This window comes from Staurois parvus, unplaced genomic scaffold, assembly GCF_062004578.1.
Source record: "Staurois parvus isolate SC_StPar_1 unplaced genomic scaffold, SC_StPar_1.0 ptg001487l, whole genome shotgun sequence".
NCBI lineage: Eukaryota > Metazoa > Chordata > Amphibia > Anura > Ranidae > Staurois > Staurois parvus.
In genome coordinates this window covers 410,203-435,330 of record NW_028319283.1, presented here as the reverse complement: position 1 = coordinate 435,330, position 25,128 = coordinate 410,203, and the positions used below count along the sequence as shown (strand labels likewise).

At 46.0% G+C, this 25,128-nt stretch overlaps 1 protein-coding gene across 2 annotated transcripts in view; it reads left to right on the top strand.

Annotated features, from left to right (window-relative positions):
* Positions 1 to 2,307: 2,307 nt before the first annotated feature.
* CLIP4 (CAP-Gly domain containing linker protein family member 4) overlaps positions 2,308 to 25,128 on the top strand; it is a 124,696-nt gene continuing 101,875 nt past the window's right edge. Inside the window, exons 1-4 of one of the 2 annotated variants that reach the window (XM_089662518.1) lie at positions 2,308 to 2,479; positions 8,829 to 8,968; positions 15,495 to 15,588; positions 18,865 to 19,026. In XM_089662518.1, the coding sequence (XP_089518644.1) occupies positions 2,341 to 2,479; positions 8,829 to 8,968; positions 15,495 to 15,588; positions 18,865 to 19,026 (535 nt within the window). In that variant the 5' untranslated portion in view covers positions 2,308 to 2,340. The remainder of the gene's footprint in view (positions 2,480 to 8,828; positions 8,969 to 15,494; positions 15,589 to 18,864; positions 19,027 to 25,128) is intronic. The other variant, XM_089662517.1, reaches the window with a different exon arrangement.

The following is a 25,128-nucleotide window of genomic DNA, read 5'->3' as shown; positions in this document are numbered from 1 at the left end:
TTGGCCACACATAGACACGTCCGGTGGTTGGGAACAGTGTGAAGGTCGATTCATTGGACCGTATTAGTCTTCCATCGATCGATCGTCCACCATTTATGGGTGTTGCCCCGCTCTGTCCTCTTCTCAGTATTAATATCGGTCACTAGTGGTTCGGCCATCGCAGCTCGCCCAGGAATGTTCTCCTGATGGAGTTCCCACTGCAGGGTTTGTGGACACGGACTTTGGAAGACTGAGATTGAGCTCTGCAATCACTTTTGTCCTCTTATTCCCGGTCACAAGGTCCTTCTTGTCTCTTTCGGTCAGGTGACCGTGTGGGCGGAGCTTATACTGATCAGACGACGCTTTCCCGGAATCCGCCATAACCTTTGATACTGAACCTCCCGACACGGCAAATACAGCGACTTCAGTCACAGAGGCGCCAGCTGAGCGGCACCAACTATTCGCCCCGTCAGCTCTGACACCACTCCGTATTACTAGCAGCGAATGAAGAAAGCGAGGCTTCCCACCTGAGAGCTAGGTGTCTCATCACACAGCGGAAGTCATGTCAGAGCTTACTGAGCTTCAAAGAGGGCACGTTGTTGGTGCCGCTCAGCTGGTGCCTCCATGACTGAAGTTGCCGATTTTTTTTTTTTTTTTTAATTTTTTTAATTTTTTTTTATTTTCCTTTATTTATCTTTCACCCCCCCCTCCTCCCCCGCTTTCAACGCAAAACATGTTATTTTTACACCTGGAAGTCAATTCTTGTCCATCCCCTCTATGTTTCAATATAAATCTCCAATCTTCATCTTGGTGAACACAGAGCTACATTGTATCCTCCCGGAGTTCAGCTTCGATACATTGTCATCTTTTTGAATATCAGAGGAAAAAAAAATGTAAAAACAAGATAAAATGCAAACTCCAAGTTTGGCTTCAGGCTTGCTGACCGCTGTACTCTTAACTTTTTTTTTTTGTCACTTGACCCTTAACCCCCTCGCCCTCCGGAGGATCCCCCCTTCCTGACCAACGCAGCGTTACTTTACCTGACCATTGCACAGTCGTGCGACGCTGCACCCAAATAACATTTTTGTCCTTTTTTTTTCCCCCCATAAATAGAGCTTTCTTTCGGTGGTATTTGATTGCGCATTTTTTTTTTTTTTCGCTATAAACAAAAAAACCCAACAATTTTGAGAAAAAAAAATATTTTTGACTTTTTGCTATTAAACATGTCCAATAAAAAATGTAAAACAATCAAATTTCGTCATAAATTTAGACCAAGATGTATTCTGCTCCGTGTCTTTGCTAAAAAAAAAAAAAAAAAAAAAAGTCCGATACGTGTAAATTGGTTTCCGTGACAGTTATGGCGTCTGCAAATGGCGGGAAGATACGGGGATTTGTATATTTTTTACTAGTAATGGCGGCGATCCCGATACGTGTAAATTAATTGATTTACGTGACAGTTATGGCGCCTACAAATGGCGGGAAGATACTGGGATTTAATTTTTTTATACTGATAATGGCGGCGATCGGCGACTTATAGAGCGACTGCGGCGGGCATTCTGACATGGGGGGGGGGGGGGGGGACTGACTTGGTGTCACTGACATCCCCAGTGACACCAGTACAATGATCAATGCTAATAAAAAGCACCGACACTGTACTATTGGCACTGGGCAGGAAGGGGTTAACATCTGGGGCCATCAAAGGGTTAACTGTGTGCTGGGAGTGTTTCACTGTGAGCATGCTGCTATGCAGAGCCATACAAAGCAGTGTGCAGGAGCAGACAGGGGAGAGATCTGTGGTGTTTACATACGGACCATTCCCCTGTCAGCTCTGCTGGCGATCACCAAAAATTGGAGGCCTGGACCCGGTGATTGACATGTCGAGGAGCCAATAGCATGTGTGCGCGCCCCTCCCCAGAAATACAAAATGGCGTATATATGTGATTTTGCGCACCCGTGCCGCCCTGTCGCAGTATTTCTGCTATAGGGAGGTCGGGAAGCTGTTGAAGAAAAAAAAAAAAAACCCCAAAACTTCAACACAATCGTTCCGACTGCATTTGGCTCCGGCAGAGAATATCCCGACCTTCGAATAATATCTGAGGGTAAGTATGCCGGAGGACCAGGAAGGGAAGTGCAGGAGGTCGGGGGTGCCGGGTCTGCTGTGTCCTCCATTGGAGGACGAGGAGGGTACGGCACAGCTGCTGCGGGGGGGAGGGGGGGGGGTGTAAGGAGGGGGGGGGGGGAGGCATTGCGTGCGGCCGGCGATCGGTTTACTGCCATTTATACCCCACGCAGGAGGCTGGCGCTCCGATGTCCCTTTTTGCTGAGATCTCTCGTTTTTCCTGCAGGTGGATCGCCTGAAAAATGACCATTGAGGACCTGACAGTCGGCTACACAGACAGACAATCCCATCCAATCGAACGCAACTTCCAGGCCTCTTATTTGGACCCCAGTCGGCCGGTCACCTTCTCGGTGGCTGCAGCACCCATGCCGTCTGACTGCGGTGAGTGCGGGGGGCGGTCCTCTGCTGTGGAACCTTTTATTTAGGGGCCGGTTTACACGCTGCCATTTTTTTAAATTTTTTTTTTTTCTGCATCCAAAAAACGCACAGAAAGTCGGTGATCTGGTTGTCAGTATCATTGTTCACATCAGGGCTTACAGCTCCGGTGCGTTTCGGTTGCAGAAAAAAGTAGAACAGGCTGCGTTTTTCCTGTACAGAACTGGACTGGAATGAGGTAAAACGTATCAAAAACACACTGGAACATGCTAAAAATGCATCAAATGCACTGGAACATACCAAAACGCATCAAACACGCACTGGAACATACCAAAACGCATCAAACACGAACTGGAACACACCAAAACGCATCAAACACGCACTGGAACACACCAAAACGCATCAAACACGCACTGGAACACACCAAAACGCATCAAACACGCACTGGAACATGCCAAAAATGCACTGGAACATACCAAAACGCATCAAACACGCACTGGAACATACCAAAACGCATCAAACACGCACTGGAACACACCAAAACGCATCAAACACGCACTGGAACATGCCAAAAATGCACTGGAACATACCAAAACGCATCAAACACGCACTGGAACATACGAAAACGCATCAAACACGCACTGGAACATACGAAAACGCATCAAACGCACTGGAACATACCAAAACGCATCAAACGCACTGGAACATACCAAAACGCATCAAACACGCACTGGAACACACCAAAACGCATCAAACGCACTGGAACATACCAAAACGCATCAAACACGCACTGGAACACACCAAAACGCATCAAACACGCACTGGAACATACCAAAAATGCACTGGAACATACCAAAACGCATCAAACACGCACTGGAACATACCAAAACGCATCAAACACGCACTGGAACATACCAAAACGCATCAAACACGCACTGGAACACACCAAAACGCATCAAACACGCACTGGAACATGCCAAAAATGCACTGGAACATACCAAAACGCATCAAACACGCACTGGAACATACCAAAACGCATTAAACACGCACTGGAACATACCAAAACGCATCAAACACGCACTGGAACATACAAAAACGCATCAAACACGCACTGGAACGTGCCAAAAATACATTAATGATGTGCATCCAGAAACGTATCTGGACTGCGTTTCTATGGTGGGAGCCGGGCCTAAGGGCCAGTTCACACTCCATGCGTTTCATGTGCTTCTTTTCCGCATCCAAAACGCACAGAAAGTCGGTGATAGGATTGTCAGTGTCATAGTTCCCATCAGCATTTGCAGTTCCGGTTGCAGAAAAAAAAAATGTAGAACAGGCGGCATTTTTTTTTCTCACAGAACTGTATTGGAACGCGGTAAAGTGCATCGGAAACGCACCGGAACGCACACGTCCCTATTGAAATTGAAGAAAAAGAGAGGAGGAAAAACTGAACAGCATCAAAAACGCACCGGCACGCACCAAAAACGCACATGCGTAAATGCATCCGGACTGCCTTTCTATGGCGTGAACCGGCTATAAGGCGAGGTCCACACCTATGCTGGACAGAATAAAACGCATCAAAAGCGCACTCCATGCTTTTCTGCAGCGTCTCCATTGAAGTCTATGGAACCAAAAGCGCCAACGTTTTGCATTTAAAAAAAAAAACAAAGTCCCCGCCCCTTTCCAAAAACGCAGCGGGGTGAAACGCGGAGATGTGAACCCGTCCCATAGGAAATCATGTTACATGGACTGCTGTGCGTTTCTGGACAACGCTTAGATGTGAACCTAGACTAAGGCGAGGTCCACACCTATGCGGTTTGTGTTTGCTCCGTTTTCTGCAGCGCTTTTTGCGGTGCGTCGTGTTTTCGCACATGCATTTTTGATGAGTTTTTATATGCTGTGTTTTTTTTTTTTTTTTTGCCTGCTTGTTGCTGGGCGGATTAAAACGCATCAAAAACACACTGCATGCATTTCTGCGGCTTCTCCATTGAAGTCTATTGAACCAAAAAATATGTAAAAAATTAACGTTTCGCGCCGCTAATAGAAAAGATGCGACTATCGGGACAGCAACGCACACCCGGCTATACCGCTAGCAAAAATAGCGGGACATAGGAACCCGTCATCACATACGTGACATAACATGAATACAACGGATGAGAAAGTGGAGCAAAATGTGAAAAATACTAAATGAAGAGAATGTTAAAAGTGGACAAACCGCGTATCATGGAAGAATGACCATCACAACGCGCAGCGCGGCCAAAAAATGTGACCGTGCGACTAAAGGGTCATAACGCATCAAACGGTCATGTGACCTGAAATGACTGATAAGTGACCATATAAATCCCACCAATAAATGTAGCGAACATGTACAGTGTATATATATATATAGTGCGGCAAAGAAGTATTTAGTCGCCACCAATTGTGCAAGTTCTCCCACTTACAGAGATGAGAGAGGCCTGTAATTGGCATCATAGGGAGACCTCAACTATGAGAGACAAAATGAGGAAACAAATCCAGACAATCTCATTGGCTGATCTGGAAAGAATTTATTTGCAAATTATGGTGGAAAATCAGTATTTGGTCACCTACAAACAAGCAAGATTTCTGGCTCTCACAGACCTGTACCTTCTCATTTAAGAGGCTCCTCTGTCCTGCACTCATTACCTGTATCAATGGCACCTGTTTGAACTTGTTATCAGTATAAAAGACACCTGTCCACAACCTCAAACAGTCACACTCCAAACTCCACTATGGTGAAGACCAAAGAGCTGTCGAAGGACACCAGAAACAGAATTGTAGACCTGCACCAGGCTGGGAAGACTGAATCTGCAATAGGCAAGCAGCTTGGTGTGAACAAATCAACTGTGGGAGCAATAATTAGAAAATGGAAGACATACAAGACCACTGATAATCTCCCTCCATCTGGGGCTCCACGCAAGATCTCACCCCGTGGGGTCAAAATGATCACAAGAACGGTGAGCAAAAATCCCAGGACCACACGGGGGGACCTAGTGAATGACCTGCAGAGAGCTGAGACCAACGTAACAAAGGCTACCATCAGTAACACACTACGCCGCCAGGGACTCAGATCCTGCAGTGCCAGTGTGTCCCCCTGCTTAAGCCAGTACATGTCCGGGGCCCGTCTGAAGTTTGCTAGAGAGCATTTGGATGATCCAGAAGAGGATTGGGAGAATGTCATATGGCAGATGAAACCAAAATAGAACTGTTTGGTAGAAACACAACGTGTCGTGTTTGGAGGAGAGAGAATGCTGAGTTGCATCCAAACAACACCATACCTACTGTGAAGCATGGAGGTGGCAACATCATGCTTTGGGGCTGTTTCTCCCCAAAGGGACCAGGACGACTGATCCATGTACAGGACAGAATGAATGGGGCCATGTATCGTGAGATTTTGAGTGCAAACCTCCTTCCATCAGCAAGGGCATTGAAGATGAAACATGGCTGGGTCTTCCTACATGACAATGATCCCAAACATACCGCCCGAGCAACGAAGGAGTGGCTTCGTAAGAAGCATTTCAAGGTCCTGGAGTGGCCTAGCCAGTCTCCAGATCTCAACCCCATAGAAAACCTTTGGAGGGAGTTGAAAGTCCGTGTTGCCCAGCGACAGCCCCAAAACATCACTGCTCTAGAGGAGATCTGCATGGAGGAGGAGATCTGCATGGAGGATGGGCCAACATACCAGCAACAGTGTGTGCCAACCTTGTGAGGACTTCCAGGAAACGTCTGACCTCTGTCATTGCCAACAAAGGATATATAACAAAGTATTGACATGAACTTTTCATATTCACCAAATACTTATTTTCCACCATAATTTGCAAATAAATTCTTTCCAGATCAGCCAATGAGATTGTCTGGATTTGTTTTCTCATTTTGTCTCTCATAGTTGAGGTCTCCCTATGATGCCAATTACAGGCCTCTCTCATCTCTGTAAGTGGGAGAACTTGTACCATTGGTGGGGACTAAATACTTTTTTGCCCCCCTGTATATGGAGTACAACTAGTATAACACGCGATGCGTTCGCTACATTGATTGGTGGGATTTGTATGGTCATTATCAGTCGTTTCAGGTCACATGACCGTTTGATGTGTTATGGCCCTCTAGTCGCACGGTCACTGCGATTGTCAGATAATGGGCAGCGATTCTCCGCACATCCAAAGTGTAAAGGCTTTCAGCCCGGGTTCAGACTGATGCGGTGCGGAATTTGCAGCGTTTTCTGCGTCAATCCTGCACCGCATCAGAATCGCACTCGTTCATGTGAACCGCTGCGGGTGTGTATGTTATGTTAACAACGGCCCGAAATTGGTCTGCAAAACGCGGTGCGATGTGCAGAATCGGATCGCAGAGGTGTGAATACCCGTGCGATCCGATTCCAGTGCGGACCCAAAAAAAGGGTCCTGCAGCTTTTTGGTGATGTGTGATTAGAGCCATACAGAATGTACACCTCCGATCGCACCGCACACAGATCACATGTGATTGGCAGAGGAATGTGGTGCAGTTCCTGTGTGAATCACATGTGATATACCGCAGTGCATGTATGTGAACCCGGGCTCAGACGTTTCTTATTTGCCATAACAAAAAATGTGACTTTGGACACATAAAGGTTCCTTCACTAATTTGATGCGACTTGAGTGGCAATGAGTGAAAAGTCGCATCAGAGCCACACTACATGAACAGAACTGCCATACTTTCATATTCGCCTTAGCAAAAGTGCAACTTAGGTCACATAAAGATTCCTGTACTACTTTGATGCGACTTCAGTGCAACTTTGATGCTAACTGAGTGGCAGAGAGTGGAAAGTTGCATCAACGTCACACTACATGAACAGAACTGCCATACTTTTCCTATTCGCCACAACAGAAATGCGACTTTGGACACATAAAGGTTCCTGTACTACTTTGATGTTCCTTTAGTGTCAAAGTCACACATTTGTTTTGTCAATAGGAAATATGACAGTTCTGTTCACGGCGTGCGACTTTGATGCAACTTTACACTCTCTGGCACTCAAGTAGCATCAAAGTATGACAGTTCTGTTCATGTAGTGAGACTCTGATGCAACTTTTCACTCATCACCACTCAAGTCGCATCAAAGTAGTGCAGGAACCTTTATGGTTTCCAAATTTGCATATTTGTTTTATCAATAGGAAATATGACAGTTCTGTTCACATAGTGCGACTCTGATGCAACTTTCCACTCTCTGCCACTCAGCATCAAAGTTGCACTGAAGTTGCATCAAAGTAGTACAGGAATCTTTATGTGACCTAAGTTGAATTTTTGTTGTGGCGAATAGGAAAAGTATGGCAGCTCTGTTCATGTAGTGCGACTTTAAAGCGATTTTTCACTCTCCGGCACTAAAGGAGCATCAAAGTAGTGCAGTAACCTTTTGTGTGGTCAAAGTCGCACATTTGTTTTGTCAATAGGAAATATGACCGTTCTGTTCACAGTGCGACTTTCATGCAACTTTACACTCACTGGCACTCAAGTCGCATCAAAGTTGCATTGAAGTCGCATCAAAGTAGTGCAGGAACCTTTATGTGACCTAAGTCACATTTCTGTTACGGCAAATATGAAAAGTATGACAGTTCTGTTCATGTAGTGCGACTTGGATGCCACTTTTCACTTATTGCCACTCAAGTCGCATCAAAGTAGTGCAGGCACCTTTATGTGTCTAAAGTCGCATTTTTTGTTACGGTGAATAGGAAAAGTATGGCAGTTCTGTTCATGTAGTGCGACTTTAAAGCGACTTTTCACTCCGACACTAAAAGGGACATCAAAGTTGCATCAAAGTAGTGCAGGAACCTTTTATATGTCCAGAGAGTGAAAAGTCGCTTTAAAGTCGCACTACATGAACAGAACTGCCATACTTTTCCTATTCACCGTAACAAAAAATGCGACTTTAGACACATAAAGGTTCCTGCACTACTTTGATGCGACTTGAGTGGCAATAAGTGAAAAGTCGCATCCAAGTCGAACTACATGAACAGAAATGCCATACTTTTCCTATTGCCCCCCCCCCCTCCTCCAAAAAAAAAGCAAATGCATAAAAAAAATAACGCAGCGTTTTCGGTGTGGGTCCTTTAAAGTCTATTAGATGAGAAACGTAATCTGTGGGGAAAAAAAAAGTCCCCGGCCCTTTCAAAAAAACGAAAACTAAACATAAACGCAGCGGCTCCAGAAGCATAGATGTGAAGCAGGTCGATGGGAAATTGCTAGATGGACTTTGCGTTTCTGCAAAATGCAGAGGTGTGAGCCACGCCCCAATCAGTTGTGGTCCTCATGTTCCTGGGAGGAGACTTGGGTCATATGTACATGTGTGATTTTTTTTTTTTTTTTTCCATAGAATTCTCGTTTTTTGACCCGAATGATGCCTCGTGTCAGGATATCCTGTTCGATCCGAGCACCACGGTCTCCGAACTCTTCGCTATATTGAGGCAATGGGTTCCTCAGGTTCAGCAGAGCATTGATGTCATTGGGCACGAGGTATTCTCTCTTCCTGTGTAATGTACGCTGCTTTATGGTATTGCTGAGAAAAGATACAGTAGAAGTTTAGGTTGCTTTTATTTTTGCCCTCCCCCCCACCATACCTCTTTAAGACCCATTGATGTCATCACTGGGTCTCTCTGCCGGCCTTTCCTCTGACTTTTGGTGGTAAAGTCCGGCAGGCTCCTATCAGACATGCGTGGGACAAATCTAGATCTATTCTCAGACAGAAAAAGTTAACAAAAAAAAAAAACGAATATTAAAAAAAATGGACAAAAGGGCCCCCTGCCTTTGATACACTTTTTGAAAACATTATATGAAAGAACACATCCCTGTAGATCTGCTCATCAGTTGTCTGAGCATGCCTGTCTAAAAGGATGCTGGGCGTGTGTTCTTTCATATAATACTCTGGAACAGCATGATTGATGGCAGAGAAAGGTAATACTTGACAGTGACGGGCCAACAAATACATTACCTTTTTAAAAGCATTATATGATAGAACACTTCCCTGTAGATCTGCTCATCAGTTGTCTGAGCATGCCTGTCTAAAAGGATGCTGGGCGTGTGTTCTTTCATATAATACTCTGGAACAGCATGATTGATGGCAGAGAAAGGTAATACTTGACAGTGACGGGCCAACAAATACAATACCTTTTTAAAAGCATTATATGAAAGAACACTTCCCTGTAGATCTGCTCATCAGTCGCCTGAGCATGCCTGTCTGAAAGGATGCTGGGTGTGTGTTCTTTCATATAATACTCTGGAACAGCATGATTGATGGCAGAGAAAGGTAATACCTGAGAGAGAGAGAGACAGGCCAATAAATAAATTACCTTTTTAAAAGCATTATATGAAAGAACACTTCCCTGTAGATCTGCTCATCAGCTGCCTGAGCATGCTTGTCTAAAAGGATGCTGGGTGCGTGTTCTTTCATATAATGCTCTGTAACTGCATAATTCATAGCAGAGAAAGCTAAAAACCATGAGAGGCAGGCCAATAAATATATGGATCAGAATGAGAGGGGATTGATGATGATTGAAGTCCTTCATACAGGAAATGAAGGCTCCAGATGGCAGGTGCATCTTCATGATGATGAGCAGATTTACAGGGATGTCTAAAGGAATTCTGGGAATATGTTTTTGTTTAATGCTCTGGAACGGCATGATTGATAGCAGAGAAAGCTAATAACTGTGAGAGGCAGACCAACAAATACATTACCTTTTTAAGAGCATTATAGGCAAGAACACATCCCTGTAAATCTGCTCACCAGTTGCTTGAGCATGCATTTCTAAAAGGATGCCGGGCATGTGTTTTTTCATATAATGCTCTCTAACGGCATGATTGATAGCCGAGAAAGCTAAAAACTATTTGAGAGGCAGGCCAACAAATACATTACCTTTCTAAAAGCATTATATGAAAGAACACATCCCTGTAAATCTGCTCATTAGTTGCTTGAACATGCATGTCTAAAGGGATGCTGGGTGTGTGTTCCTTCATTTAATGCTCTGGAACAGCATGATTGATAGCACAAAAAGCTCATAACTGTGAGAGGCAGTCCAACAAATACATGATCTTTTAAGACCATTATATGAAAGAACACATGCCCAGAATCCCTTTAGACATTCCTGTAAATCTGCTCATCAGTTGCCTGAGCATGGACGTGTTCTTTCATTTAATGCTCTTAAAGGTCATGTATTTGTTGGCCTGCCTGTCACAGTTTTTAGCTTTCTCTGCCATCAATCATGCTATTCCAGAGCATTAAAAGAAAGAACACGCGCCCAGAATCCCTTCTGACATCCATGCTCAGTCAACTGATGAGCAGATTTACATGGATGTTTAAAGGGATTCTGAACACATGCCCAGAATCCCTTTAGACATCCCTGCAAATCTGCTCATCAGTTTCCTGAGCATGCCTGTCTAGAAGGATGCTGGGCATGTGTTCTTTCATATAATGCTGAAGCAGGCCAACAAATATATGCATCAGGAGGAGAGGGGATCAATGATGATTGAAGTCCTTCATACAGGAAATGAAGGCTCCAGATGACAGGTGCGGCTTCAAAGGGTTGTGATGTGTAGAAGCGACTTTGTGGAGAATTTGGGGTTATGCGATTCAGCACAGGAGGAGTCCCAGCATGCCTTGCGACACACATCACAGGCAACTGTTCATTTTTCATTTGAACTTTTACGCTCCATTCACACCAGTACGACCACTAAGTTCTGGTAAAATAAAAAATTAAATAAACCATAAATACAATTCCAAAAATAAATATCCAGAAATTAGTGTCCAAATGTAAATAAATGATAGTCCACCAAAGTATCTCAATCCAATGTATCCAACTTTAATCTTCTATTCCGGACCACGTGATACCTAAAAAAAAAGGTAACTATAATAATGTAACACCTTCAAAAACCTCACAGAAATGTATATACTATATCAGTGCAAACTAAATATATGTACACAAAAATATACACACACCGTGTTCCCAATGATTCTGCAGATGATATTTCCTCATTTCCCTCAATAATTGGTGTAAATATCAGTCGGCAGAATTCTCAGGTGACAACTAGAAGAGGACAATTCACATTTATTGAACAAACCTCCTAATGATAACAGGATTTGTGTTCCGGATTATTCCGCACAGGAAGTTTCCAAACACTTTCTAGGTTGTAAAGAACTGAAAATTGTCATTTGTTGTGTTTGCAGCAAATTTACTGAAATCAAAAGCTATTTCAATCCAACTTTTCCCAACATTGTAACTTTGTAACCATTTGAAGCGGTCACGTTACATTGTAACATAGGAGCCCTTATCTGATAGCAGATCACAAGTCTGGCATCCATTGAACTTGGCAGTTTTTGGACAGTTTCTGCTGGAATTTGTTTGCAAGATGTCAGAATCGCCTCCCAGAGCTGCTGTTTGGATGTAAACTGCCTCCCACCCTCATAGATCTTTTGCTTGAGGATGCTCCAAAGGTTCTCAATAGGATTGAGGTCAGGGGAGGATGGAGGCCACACCATGACTTTCTCTCCTTTTATCCCCATAGCAGCCATTGATGCAGAGGTATTCTTTGCAGCATGAGATGGTGCATTGTCATGCATGAAGATGATTTTATTACGGAAAGCATAGTTCTTCCTTCTGTACCAGGGAAGAAAGTGGTCAGTCATAAACTCCACATACTTTGCAGAGGTCATCTTTACACCTTCGGGGATCCTAAAGGGGCCGACCAGCTCTGTTTCCATGATTCCGGCCCAAAACATGACTCCACCACCGCCTTGCTGACGTCGCAGTCTTGTTGGAACAGGGTGGCCGTCCACCAACCATCCACTACTCCATCCATCTGGACCATCCAGGGTTGCACGGCACTCATCAGTGAACAGGACTGTTTGAAAATGAGTCTTCATGTATTTTTCTGCCCAATGCAGCCGTTTCTGCTTGTGAGCATTGGTTAGTGGTGGCCGAATAGAAGGTTTCTGCACAGTTGCAGGACTCTGGAGGACTCTACACCTTGATGTCCGTGGGACTCCAGAGGCACCAGCAGCTTCAAATATCTGTTTGCTGCTATGTAATGGGATTTTAGCAGCTGCTCTCTGGATCCGATGCCTGGATCTGGCAGAAATCTTCCTCAATGTGCCTTTATCTGCACCAACCCGTCTGTGCTCTGAATCAGCCACAAATCTCTTCATAGTGCGATGATCACGCTGACGTTTTCCTGAAATATCGAATGTTTTCATCCCTCGTCCAAGGCATCGAACTATTCCACTCTTTTCGGCAGCAGAGAGATCCTTTTTCTTCCCCATATTGATTGAAAATGACGCTCTGCTTAATAATGTGGAACGCCGTCCTTTAGGAGTTTTTCCTTCAATTGGGCTCACCGGCCAATCTAATGATCACAGGTGTCCCAGATTGTTTTCAGTGATCAAAAGAGCCCTGACACACAATGCCATCCATGAGTTACACTGAGAAACAAAAGATTTCATCTTTGTGACACTTACATAGAATTTGCATAATAATTTGGAACAGGGTGTGTATATATCCAGATTCAACTGTGAGTAACACGTGAATCATGCAAATATCACTTTGTATACAATCCAATAAAAAAAAAACAAAACCAATAAATCCAAAAATATATATATATAAATATGTATACCAGATTTAACTGTGAGTGACATGTGAATCGTGCAAAAAAAATCACTCTGTGTACACTCCAACGTGAACAATTGTGTACACAAACCACAAAAAAAATTGCAATTAAAAAATATATCTAATAATATAAAATAAATTACGTGAGACAGATCAATCAATCAATCAATCAATCAATGAAGTGATCACCTCTAAATGGTAAGATTAAATGCAATCACCCTCATGGAGTAATATCAAGCTTCGCGGGATGTTCTGATGTACACAGCAGTCGCTTCCATTCACTGTATATATAGTGACCTTCAAATCTCCATATTCCTCATAAAGGTAGAAAAGAGACCCGTGTAGCATATATATATATAAAGGATATAGAGACATTTAACCACATGTCGCCCAGCCACTGTAGAAATATGGCGGCAGGGTGGCACGGGCAGGCAAAATCACGTTTTAAAACGTGTGTTTTGTAAACAGGTAGGGGGCGCGCGCCAGGCGCGCCGCCGCCCTACCTGTCCCGCCGATCGCAGCCGCGGATGTCAGTCGCCGGGTCACAGCCGGTCCTTACCGGCTATCTCTCGGCGGCAATCAGTGACAGAGAGCACAGCTGCAGTAGCTGTGCTTTCTGTCACTTCCCTGACAGCTCGAGCACAAGCTGATCGGGACAGAAGAGTTTCTCTCTCCCGATCAGCCTGTCTCCATCCAGTACACCCCCCCCCCCCCTAGTAAAACACCCCCCTCACACAGATAACCCTTAAAAAAAAAAATAAAGTTAACCCCTTCCTCCCCAGTGCCATTAGTACAGTGTCAGTGTTTTTTTTTTTTGCACTTATCACTGTATTGGTGTCACTGGGGATGTCAGTGACCCCAAGTCAGTTCACCCCCCCCCCCCCAGTGTCAGAATGTCCGCCGCAGTCCCGCCATAAGTCGCTGATCGCCGCCATTATTAGTATAAAAAAAACTAAAAATCCCAGTATCTTTCCCGCCATTTGTAAACGCTATAACTTTCACGTAAACCAATTAATTTACACGTATTGGGTTTTTTTTTTTTAGCAAAGACATGGAGCAGAATGCATTTTGGCAGAAATAAATGACTAAATTTGATTTTATAATTTTTTTTACTGGACATGTTTTATAGCAAAAAGTCCAAAATATTGTTTTTTTTTCCTTAAAATTGTCAGCCTTTTTTTTTTTATAGCGCAAAAAATAACAACCGCACAGGCGATCAAATACCACCGAAAGAAAGCTCAATTTGTGCGGAAAAAAAGGATGTAAATTTCATTTATGTACCGTATTGCATGACCGCGCAATTGTCCGTTAAACTAGCGCAGCGCTGTATAGCAGAAAAATGGCGTAAATTGCAGTATCTCTCCCATAGTTTGTAGACGCTATAACTTCACACAAAGCAATCAATATACACTTATTGGGATTTTTTTTACCAAAAACATGGAGCAGAATACATTTTGGCCTAAATTTATAACCAACTTGGAGTTTACTATATATTTTTGATAGCTGAAAGTAAAAAATATCGTTTTTCTTCAAAATTTTTGGCCTTTTTATGTTCATAGCATGAAAAATAAAAAGCGCACAGGTGATCAAATACCACCAAAAGAAAGCTCTATTTGTGTGAAAAAAAGGATGTAAATTTTGTTTGGGTGCAGCATTGCATGACCGCGCAATTATCAGTTGAATTAGTGCAGCGCCGAGTAGCAAAAAGAGGCGTGGTCATTAAGGGGGGGGGGGGTAAATCCTCAGGAGGGGGAGGGGTTAATATATTAGTGAATGTTTTTCCAGCAGCAGTCACATCCAAGTCGCACCCATCCAAAGTTGTGTCAAAGTTGTGCTCCAAAGTCGCACAACGTTGGGGTCGTACTCAGGGGGTGTATTTACCACAAGGCATTTGCCTAGGGCAGCGTTTTTCAGGGGGGGCAGCACCACTCCTCGGAAAAAGAAGGGACCCATGCGGCACGGGGACCAGGTGGGATCTGAGAGAGGCTGCGGACTGCTTGTAGGTGTATGAAGAGCCTCAGAGACTCTCATTCCAGGGATGTCTGGAGCTGTGAAGGTGAGTCTTTCTCTCACTGGGGGGGTGACTGGTAATGGAGGGTGGTGGTAGTGGTAGGCTTTCTCAGGTAGGGGGGTCAGGGGGGAGGTGGTGTTGGTTGGTGATGATCTATCCGTGGGAGGGGGGGCGCCGATTATTGTGGTGTCTAGAGCAGCACAAAACCTAAATGCCCCCCTGATTGTACTGGTGTGAAAATGTACAGTTGGCTGTGCTGTGTGTCGCAAGGCATGCTGGGACTCCTTTTTGAAGCCTTGGGACGTAGACGAGTCGATCTCTGCGATTTCTGGCGGTTCGGGGATCTTCGTTCTCACTTCTCTCTGTTACATTGTAGATCCTGAAGCGAGGATGTAACGTCAATGACCGGGACGGGCTGACAGACATGACTCTCCTACATTACACCTGCAAGTCCGGGGCGCAGGGGATCGGTGAGGACGCTGGTCGCTATGGACGCGTGGCGATCGATTTTCTAGCGATTTTTGGACTAATTACTGGTGATAGGTGTCGGTTACATTCACAGCTCAGTTAACCCCCTCATGACTGATGTAAAACAATTGTTGAAGCAGACATCCGTGTCCCCGCTGCAGTTGGGGGTTTTGCAGAGCAGCGTTGGCAGCTTTGCACATGCTCAGTTTTCAGTGAGGGATCATGGCTGAGCATTTCCTCCCTGTCAGGTCTGAGCAGCCCATGTGACTATAGAGTCACTCATGTGGGCGTGTACACAGTGGTAAAGGACTCCTCCCCCCCCTGCCTCCCCCCCTTCCACTCCATGCCCACTACCCAGCTAAACATAATGGGGGGGGGGGTGGGATATTACATCTTGATTGATGGAGGCTTCACCTCCATGTTATTCTAATACCGGCCATAGATGGGTCGAAAATCGGCCGACTTTGCACATTTTTTTTTTATCGGGCATGTTGGAAAATTCACAGCCGATTTTCCCGGCAATGATGGGCAAATTGGCCGATCGTTTTACCGATTAAAAAAAAATGCGCTTGAGCCGTGACCTGCAAGAAGAAGAAGAATTCCAGTCCGCTATTATATTTGACATGATGACATGAAAGTCTTGCGGTTGCAACAATGTATCTATTTGTATCCGAATAAAAACATCTGCATCCGAAATGGATACAAATAGATACAATGTTGCAACCGCAAGACTTTCATGTCATCATGTCAAATATAATAGCGGACTGGAATTCTTAGGGACAGAAGTAATTATGGGGTTAAATGCCAGTCATAGATTTTTTTTTTTTTTTACCGTTGGTAGTAACGTCGGGCAATCGACCGACTGATTTTTTTTTTTTTTTTTTTAAATGGCTGTTTTTTGACCCGTCTATAGCCTGCTTAAGACACAGGTCTCCAAACGTGTAACCAAAGGGCCAGTGTACTGTCCTTCAGACTTTAGGGGGCTAGTGGGAGTAAACAATGCCCCACCGTTGGTATCAGTTGGAGGAATACTGCTCCATCATTGGTGTCAGTGGGAGGAATAGTGCCCCATCATTGGTGTCAGTGGGAGGAATAGTGCCCCATCATTGGTATCAGTGGGAAGAATAGTGCCCCATCATTGGTATCAGTGGGAAGAATAGTGCTCCATCATTGGGGTCAGTGGGAGGAATAGTGCCCCATCATTGGTGTCAGTGGGAGGAATAGTGCCCCATCATTGGTATCAGTGGGAAGAATAGTGCTCCATCATTGGTGTCAGTGGGAGGAATAGTGCCCCATCATTGGTATCAGTTGGAGGAATACTGCTCCATCATTGGTGTCAGTGGGAGGAATAGTGCCCCATCATTGGTGTCAGTGGGAGGAATAGTGCCCCATCATTGGTGTCAGTGGGAGGAATAGTGCCCCATCATTGGTGTCAGTGGGAGGAATAGTGCCCCATCATTGGTATCAGTGGGAAGAATAGTGCTCCATCATTGGTGTCAGTGGGAGGAATAGTGCCACATCATTGGTGTCAGTGGGAGGAATAGTGCCACATCATTGGTGTCAGTGGGAGGAATAGTGCCACATCATTGGTGTCAGTGGGAGGAATAGTGCCCCATCATTGGTGTCTGTGGGAGGAATAGTGCCCCATCATTGGTGTCAGTGGGAGGAATAGTGCCCCATCATTGGTGTCAGTGGGAGGAATTGTGCCCCATCATTGGTGTCAGTGGGAGGAATTGTGCCCCATCATTGGTGTCAGTGGGAGGAATAGTGCCCCATCATTGGTGTCAGTGGGAGGAATAGTGCCCCATCATTGGTGTCAGTGGGAGGAATAGTGCCCCATCATTGGTATCAGTGGGAAGAATAGTGCTCCATCATTGGTGTCAGTGGGAGGAATAGTGCCCCATCATTGGTATCAGTTGGAGGAATACTGCTCCATCATTGGTGTCAGTGGGAGGAATAGTGCCCCATCATTGGTGTCAGTGGGAGGAATAGTGCCCCATCATTGGTGTCAGTGGGAGGAATAGTGCCCCATCATTGGTGTCAGTGGGAGGAATAGTGCCCCATCATTGGTATCAGTGGGAAGAATAGTGCTCCATCATTGGTGTCAGTGGGAGGAATAGTGCCACATCATTGGTGTCAGTGGGAGGAATAGTGCCACATCATTGGTGTCAGTGGGAGGAATAGTGCCACATCATTGGTGTCAGTGGGAGGAATAGTGCCCCATCATTGGTGTCAGTGGGAGGAATAGTGCCCCATCATTGGTGTCAGTGGGAGGAATAGTGTCCCATCATTGGTGTCAGCGGGAGGAATAGTGCCCCACCGTTGGTATCAGTTGGAGGAATACTGCTCCATCATTGGTGTCAGTGGGAGGAATAGTGCCCCATCATTGGTGTCAGTGGGAGGAATAGTGCCCCATCATTGGTGTCAGTGGGAGGAATAGTGCCCCATCATTGGTGTCAGTGGGAGGAATAGTGCCCCATCATTGGTGTCAGTGGGAGGAATAGTGCCCCATCATTGGTGTCAGTGGGAAGAAGATCTCTGACTGATGTCAATGGGCGGAATAAAGCCCCATCATTGCTAACAATGATGGGGCACTATTCCTCCCACTGACACCAATGATGGGGCACTATTCCTCCCACTGACACCAATGATGGGGCACTATTCCTCCCACTGACACCAATGATGGGGCACTATTCCTCCCACTGACACCAATGATGGGGCACTATTCCTCCCACTGACACCAATGATGGGGCACTATTCCTCCCACTGACACCAATGATGGGGCACTATTCCTCCCACTGACACCAATGATGGGGCACTATTCCTCCCACTGACACCAATGATGGGGCACTATTCCTCCCACTGACACCAATGATGGGGCACTATTCCTCCCACTGACACCAATGATGGGGCACTATTCCTCCCACTGACACCAATGATGGGGCACTATTCCTCCCACTGATACCAATGATGGGGCACTATTCCTCCCACTGATACCAATGATGGGGCACTATTCCTCCCACTGATACCAAAGGTGGGGCACTATTCCTCCCACTGACACCAATGATGGGGCACTATTCCTCCCACTGACACCAATGATGGGGCACTATTCCTCCCACTGACACCAATGATGGGGCACTATTGTTCCCACTGACACCAATGATGGGACACTACTAGCCTAGGTAGAGTTGGGCTGGATTCCTGTTGTCCATTTTGGAGGACACATAGTTGCAGCGCCCGCTCTCACACACGTGTGGTCTGCTCTCTCTCACACACAGGGGATGCAGATACGGCGGCCAAGTTTGCTTCTCACCTGATTGACATCGGGGCGGATATAAGCCTGAGAAGCCGCTGGACCAACATGAACGCCCTGCACTACGCCTCATACTTCGACGTCCCGGAGTTGGTCCACGTCATCCTGAAAGCTTCCAAACCAAAAGGTAAGAGGAGCCTCTAGGGGGCCGAAGATGGGAAATGACCCTTCAGAACCCTTGGAAAGGAATTGGCCACACAGGCGGCTGTAGGTGGTCTTCACTGACTCCCTGCTGAGCACGGTGTCAGAGCACTTCCATCCGCTGATATGTACAGTTGTGCTCCAATTCTCCCTCCTCTGGCAGAAATTGTGGAATTTTGGCATTGATGGTGAAAATCTGACGGATCCTGCCAAAAATCTGTCTTTTATTGAAGGATAGTGACCATATGAAGCCATTTTATGATCACATCGTTGTTTGGCTCCTTTTTTAAATCCTAATAACAGAAATCCCCCAAATGGCCCAGATCAGAAGTCTCCGCCCCCGGATCAGAAGTCTCCGCCCCCTGGGATGTTCGGCCTTGGTACAGACACACAAGGGGACACACACAGGGTACAATGGCAATTAAAAGGTTAATTTCCCACATCTGTGACTTTTTTAAATTGCAATTAGTATCTGTGTATAAATAGTCAATGGGTTTGTTCGCTCTCACGTGGATGCAGGATATACTGAGCCATGGGGAGCAGATAAGAACTGTCAAAGGACCTGCGTAACAAGGGAATGGAACTTTAAAAAGATGGAAAAGGATATAGAAAGATATTGAAAGCCTTGAATAGGCCAGTCAGTGCTGTTCAATCACCTATTAAGAAGTGGAAAGTTCAGGGATCTCTTGATACCAAGCCAAGGTCAGGTAGACTGAGAAAGATTGCAGCCATAACTGCCAGAAGAATTGTTCGGGATACAAAGAAAAAACCCCACAAGTATCCTCAAGAGAAATACAGGCTGCTCTGGGAAAAGATGGTGTGTTTTTTTTTTTTTTTTTTTTCAAGCAGCACAATACGACATACTTGAACAAAAATGAGCTGCATGGTGGAGTTGCCAGAAAGAAGTCTTTATGGAGCCAATGTCCCACAAAAGCCCGGTGAGGTGTGTCAAGGTGTCGTCGGGCATATTGTAACCAGGATTTTTTGCCAAAAAGAAGCCTTTACTGCTGCAAAAAAGCCCGGTTACAATATGCCCGACAACACCTTGACACGCCTCACCGGGCTTTTGTGGGACATTGGCTCAGTAAAGACTTCCTTCTGGCAACTCGGCCATGCAGCTCATTTTTGTTGAAGTATGGTTCTATTGTGCTCCTTGAAACAACTGCACCGTCATTTTCCAGAGCCTCCTGTATTTCTCCTGAGGTTACCTGTGGGGGCTTTTTATTTGTATCCCCACCAATTCTTCTGTGATCTTTCTTGGTCTATCTGACCTTGCCTTGGTATCCAGAGATCCCTGAATTTTCCACCTGTTAAGTGATTGAACAGAACTGACTGACATATTCATGGCTTTGGATACCTTTTTTATATCCTTTTCCATCTTTATAAAGTTACCTTGTTACCCAGGTCTTTTGACAGTTCTTTTCTGCTCCCCATGGCTCAGTATCTAGCCTGCTCAGTGCATCCACGTGAGAGCGAACACACTCATTGACTGTTTATACACAGATACTAATTGCAATTTAAAACAGATGTGGGAAATTAACAGTTTAACCCCTTCCAGACCGGACACTTTTACCCCTCTTCCTGTCCAGGGCAATTTTCAGCTTTTAGCGCTATCACACTTTGTATTTCAATAGTTTTTATTAGTTTTAAGCAGTATAAAACAGAGGCGACAAAACATGCCCCCACAGGGGCTATCAATTGCACCGATAAGATAAAAAACATAATAACAAAAGAAAAACAGTGCTCTAACTTCAACAAGGCAGAAGGTACGCCCACGCAGGGGCTATCAATGGCACATAGGTTACAATGACGGTAATGAAATTCTAACTGCAATTAAAGGCAACTGTCAACTATCACCCAAAAAAACTAACAGAAATGGAAAGAAAGAAAGAGAAGAGAAATAAGAGGAGAGAAAAAGAAAAAAAAGAGAAGAGGGGGCAGAGATCCAGGAGCGCCACCATCAAACGCCAGTGCCTAACGTCAGTACATCCCCATACTAGCCAAAGGAAGCGTGGGAAAGGCATATTGCAACCATGGTTCCCATATTTTCGAGAATTTACATTGGGAGTCGTTGCATATGCTCGACATCTGCTCATTAAGCATCATATTGGTCATACGATCCCGCACCCCCTGAAAAGGGACAAACGGACTCTTCCAGGCCTGAGCAATTGTTCTGGTGGCCGACAGAAACAAATAGGACGCCAGCTTCTGCTGATGAGCAAAGAGACCCGGTATGGGGCAATGAAGCAAGGCATACCGAGCATCCCGGCGTATGGATAGATGAAACAACGTGAAAAGGAGGCCAAATACACGAGACCAAAAACGGACCAGTCTCGGGCATGACCACCAGATATGCAAGACATCGCCACGATGGCCACAACCCCGGAAACATCGATCACTACAAGCGGGATTAGCCTGGGCCAAACGAGCCGGAACCCAATACCAACGAAACAATACCTTATAGGCTGCCTCCAGCGTGGTCGTATTGAATGAGCATTTAGCTATGAGTGACCAGGCCCTATTCCAGTCCTCCGGATCCACATCCACCCCCAGGTCACGCTCCCACTGAACAACATATGAAAGAGAAGTATGCGACGGGCGTCTGTTCAAGACTGCATAAAGAAGGGAGATAAGGCCCGGGGCACCCGGGCGCTGCTGACAAAGCTGTTCAAAGGCCGATTTCTGGTATGGAAAAGAAGAAGTGCCCCGCAGCGAGAGTAGCCAGTGCCGCAATTGAAGGTATCGAAAAAATTCCGCCGGGGGAACATCCCGGGACTCCCGAAGAAGATCCCAGGTAGGGAAGGACCGAGAAACCAAAAAGTGTCGTACCTGCGAAAACCCATGAGCCACCCACCAAGAGAACGCCCTTGGGTGATCTAAACCCGGTGGGAAAAGAGGGTTGTTAACAATTGGAAGCAAAGGCAGAAAGGGTGACATCAGGCCACTGGAATAACGTACCGAGTCCCAGATTCGTAAGCCATGGAGCAACATCGGGCTCAGCGATATAGGGCGCAGGGCAGGGGGAAGCCATAGAAGCGCCGACGGTTGGATAGGGGCACAGTTAGGTAGCTCCAGCAAGACCCAGAAAGGGACGTCAGAGGAAGCGTGCAACATAGACAGCGGGGCAATCTGGCTCGCCTGGTAATACTTAGTTACATTGGGCACCCCAAGGCCACCCTGAAGTCTATGAGCAAAGAGCGTATTTCTAGATACTCTGGGGTGCTTATTGGCCCAGATGAAATGCATAAGCTTCGCCTGAAGCAACCGAAGGAAATGAGGGGGAACCCGCACCGGGAGAGTACGAAAATAATATAACAATTTCGGCAGGACGGTCATTTTCACCGAATGAACCCGCCCTATCCAAGACAGGTGCGGAAATTGCCAGGAATGCAAAAGAGAAGATAAAGAACTAAGCAATGGGTAATAATTCGCAGCAAAGAGGGAGTCATAGGTGGGGGTCAAGCGGATGCCCAAATATTCAAGAGAGGAGGAAGCCCATTTATAAGGGAAGTAGGATTGAAGGCGTGAAACCAAATCGGAATCCAAAGTAATATTAAGAGCGACAGTCTTATCCAAGTTAATACGGAGACCCGAAATCAAAGAGAAGCGCTCAAGAACCTGTTGCAGATTAGGAAGCGTCGTCAGAGGCTTAGTAAGAGTCAAGAGGGCATCGTCTGCAAAAAGATTCAGCTTAAACTCCTGTCCCGCGTATGAAACCCCCGATATATTGCAATCGGTCCGGAGCGCTAAAGCCAGCGGCTCAAGCGCCAGTATAAAAAGCGCCGGGGACAAAGGGCAGCCCTGTCTCGTCCCTCGCCCAATAGGAAAGGGGTTCGAGAAATACCCAGCATATTTAACGGAGGCCGAAGGAGACGAATACAAGGCTTGAATCCAAGAAAGGATAGAATCCCCGAAACCCCAACGAGACAGCACAAACCGCAGATATTCCCAGGATAGAGAGTCAAAGGCTTTATATATGTCTAAGGACAGTAAGAATCCCGGGATTTTCCGCTGTTGCAGAAGATATATAAGATGGACCACCTTACGAACGTTATCACCCGCCTGCCTCCCAGGGATAAACCCCACTTGGTCCCTGTGGACCAGGCTACGCAAATAGTTATTGATGCGAGAGCTAAGAATCTTGCCCAATATCTTCAGGTCTTCATTAAGAAGAGAAATGGGCCGAAAGGCTTTCGGTTCCTGTACATCCTCGTTCGTCTTAGGAATCATGGCTATATGTGCTCTAAGTGCGTCCGGGGAGGGCAAGGAGCCCTGTCGTAACTCATTGAAATAGTCAGCCAAGAAGGGCGCCAACAGGACCGAGAATTTCTTATAATAGAGACCGGAGTAGCCATCAGGACCTGGGGCCGCGGTGGACCTCAAAGATTTGATGGCTTGGAGCACTTCCGGTACGGTAACACAGGCATTGAGGGCCACCTGTGCTGCCTCGGATAATCCCGGAAGATGAAGATCTTGAAAAAATGCCTCTGCCTGAGCCACAGGGAAGAGATCAGGCGCAGTGTAAAGGCGCGAAAGGAAGTCCGAAAATCGGGAAACAATCTGCCGAGGATTAGAAGTACATCCACCTGTGGGAAGTCGCAGTCGAATTGGTTTATGGGGTTTCCCCACGGAATTGAGCTTCCTAGCCAGCATCGGGCCCGGTTTATTAGCACAGGAATAAAATTTGTGTTTGGTCCAACGCAGAGCCCGTTCCGCCTCCGAAGAGGCAAGTAAGTCTAATTCGGTCGCCAGAGCGTCCCGAGCGCGTTTATGGGCTGCGGATGGAGACGACTTCCAGCGCGCATCCGCAGAAGCCAGGAGAGAATGAAGCTCCAAAAGTCGGCGCTCCCGCTCCCGCTTCCGGACCGCCGCCAGCTGTATAACATGACCCCGCACCGTGGCCTTATGCGCCTCCCATAGGGGCACTGCCGAGGAGACCGATCCCGAGTTTTCCGCGAAGTATGTACGTAAGAAAAATTCTATTTGTTGGCAGGTAGCCTGAGTGGTCAATAAAGAATCGTTGATGCGCCAATGAAAAGGGCGCCGTTCTGACCCAGAGAGGGCAAGGAGAAGTACCAAGGGATCGTGATCCGACCAAGGTGAGGAGGGAATAGTTATCCGCCTGACCAAGGGAAGCTGCTGAACCGGCATAAATATATGATCAATTCTACAAAAACTATCATGAGGACTGGAATAAAATGTAAAGTCGCGTTCAGTCGGGTGAAGCTCCCTCCAGACGTCCGCTAGCCCCGCTGTCCGCAAAAGAGAGCGCATACGTTCCTCCAGCACCAAATCATGGGAAGGGGCCGCCCCCCGTGCACAGCGCCTATCCAACGTGGAATCCAAAGTAACATTTGAATCCCCCAAAACAAGAATGAGACCCTTGGAGTGTCAGGAAACAATGGTGCAAAGATGCGAAAAGAATTTATCCTGAAAACGATTGGGTGCGTAGTAAGAGACAAAAGTAACCTCCTGGTCCCAGAGAGTGCCCTGCAAAAGCAAATACCTGCCCGTGGGGTCCGCTATATTCCGAGCGCAGACAAAGGGAAGATTGCGTTTAAAAGCTATCAGTACACCCCGACGCTTCTCAGGAGCCGAGGCCGTGTAAAAGGTGGGATAGTGAGGTGAAAGATAACGCGGAGCGGAGGACTGCGAAAACCTGGTCTCTTGTAAACATACCACGTCAATTTGTTGCGATTTAAGGTGATGAAAGACTTTAGCCCGCTTCTGAGGCGAATTGAAGCCTTGAACATTCTGCGAGTGTATTTTCAAAAGGGGCGAGGCCATGGCGATATCAACGCAACACGCTCGGCAGAAAAACCCATAAAGCAGCTAGCAATTTCCGCTTCCAATGGCGAGCGGACCGTGGCGTCCTGGAACCCTGCAGAAAACAAGAACAAAAAAAAAACCAAAGGAGAAAAAAGACAAAGAAAGAAAAAAGGAAAAAGACATAAAAAGTATATACAATAGTGCAATTGTGTCACGCCAATGGTGACGCGCATCCTACAAAAGGAAGGATACCAGTTAGGGGTGGCTCTACCACCGGACACATGGCTGCAAATGAAAACATCAGAAACTAAAGCCCCCA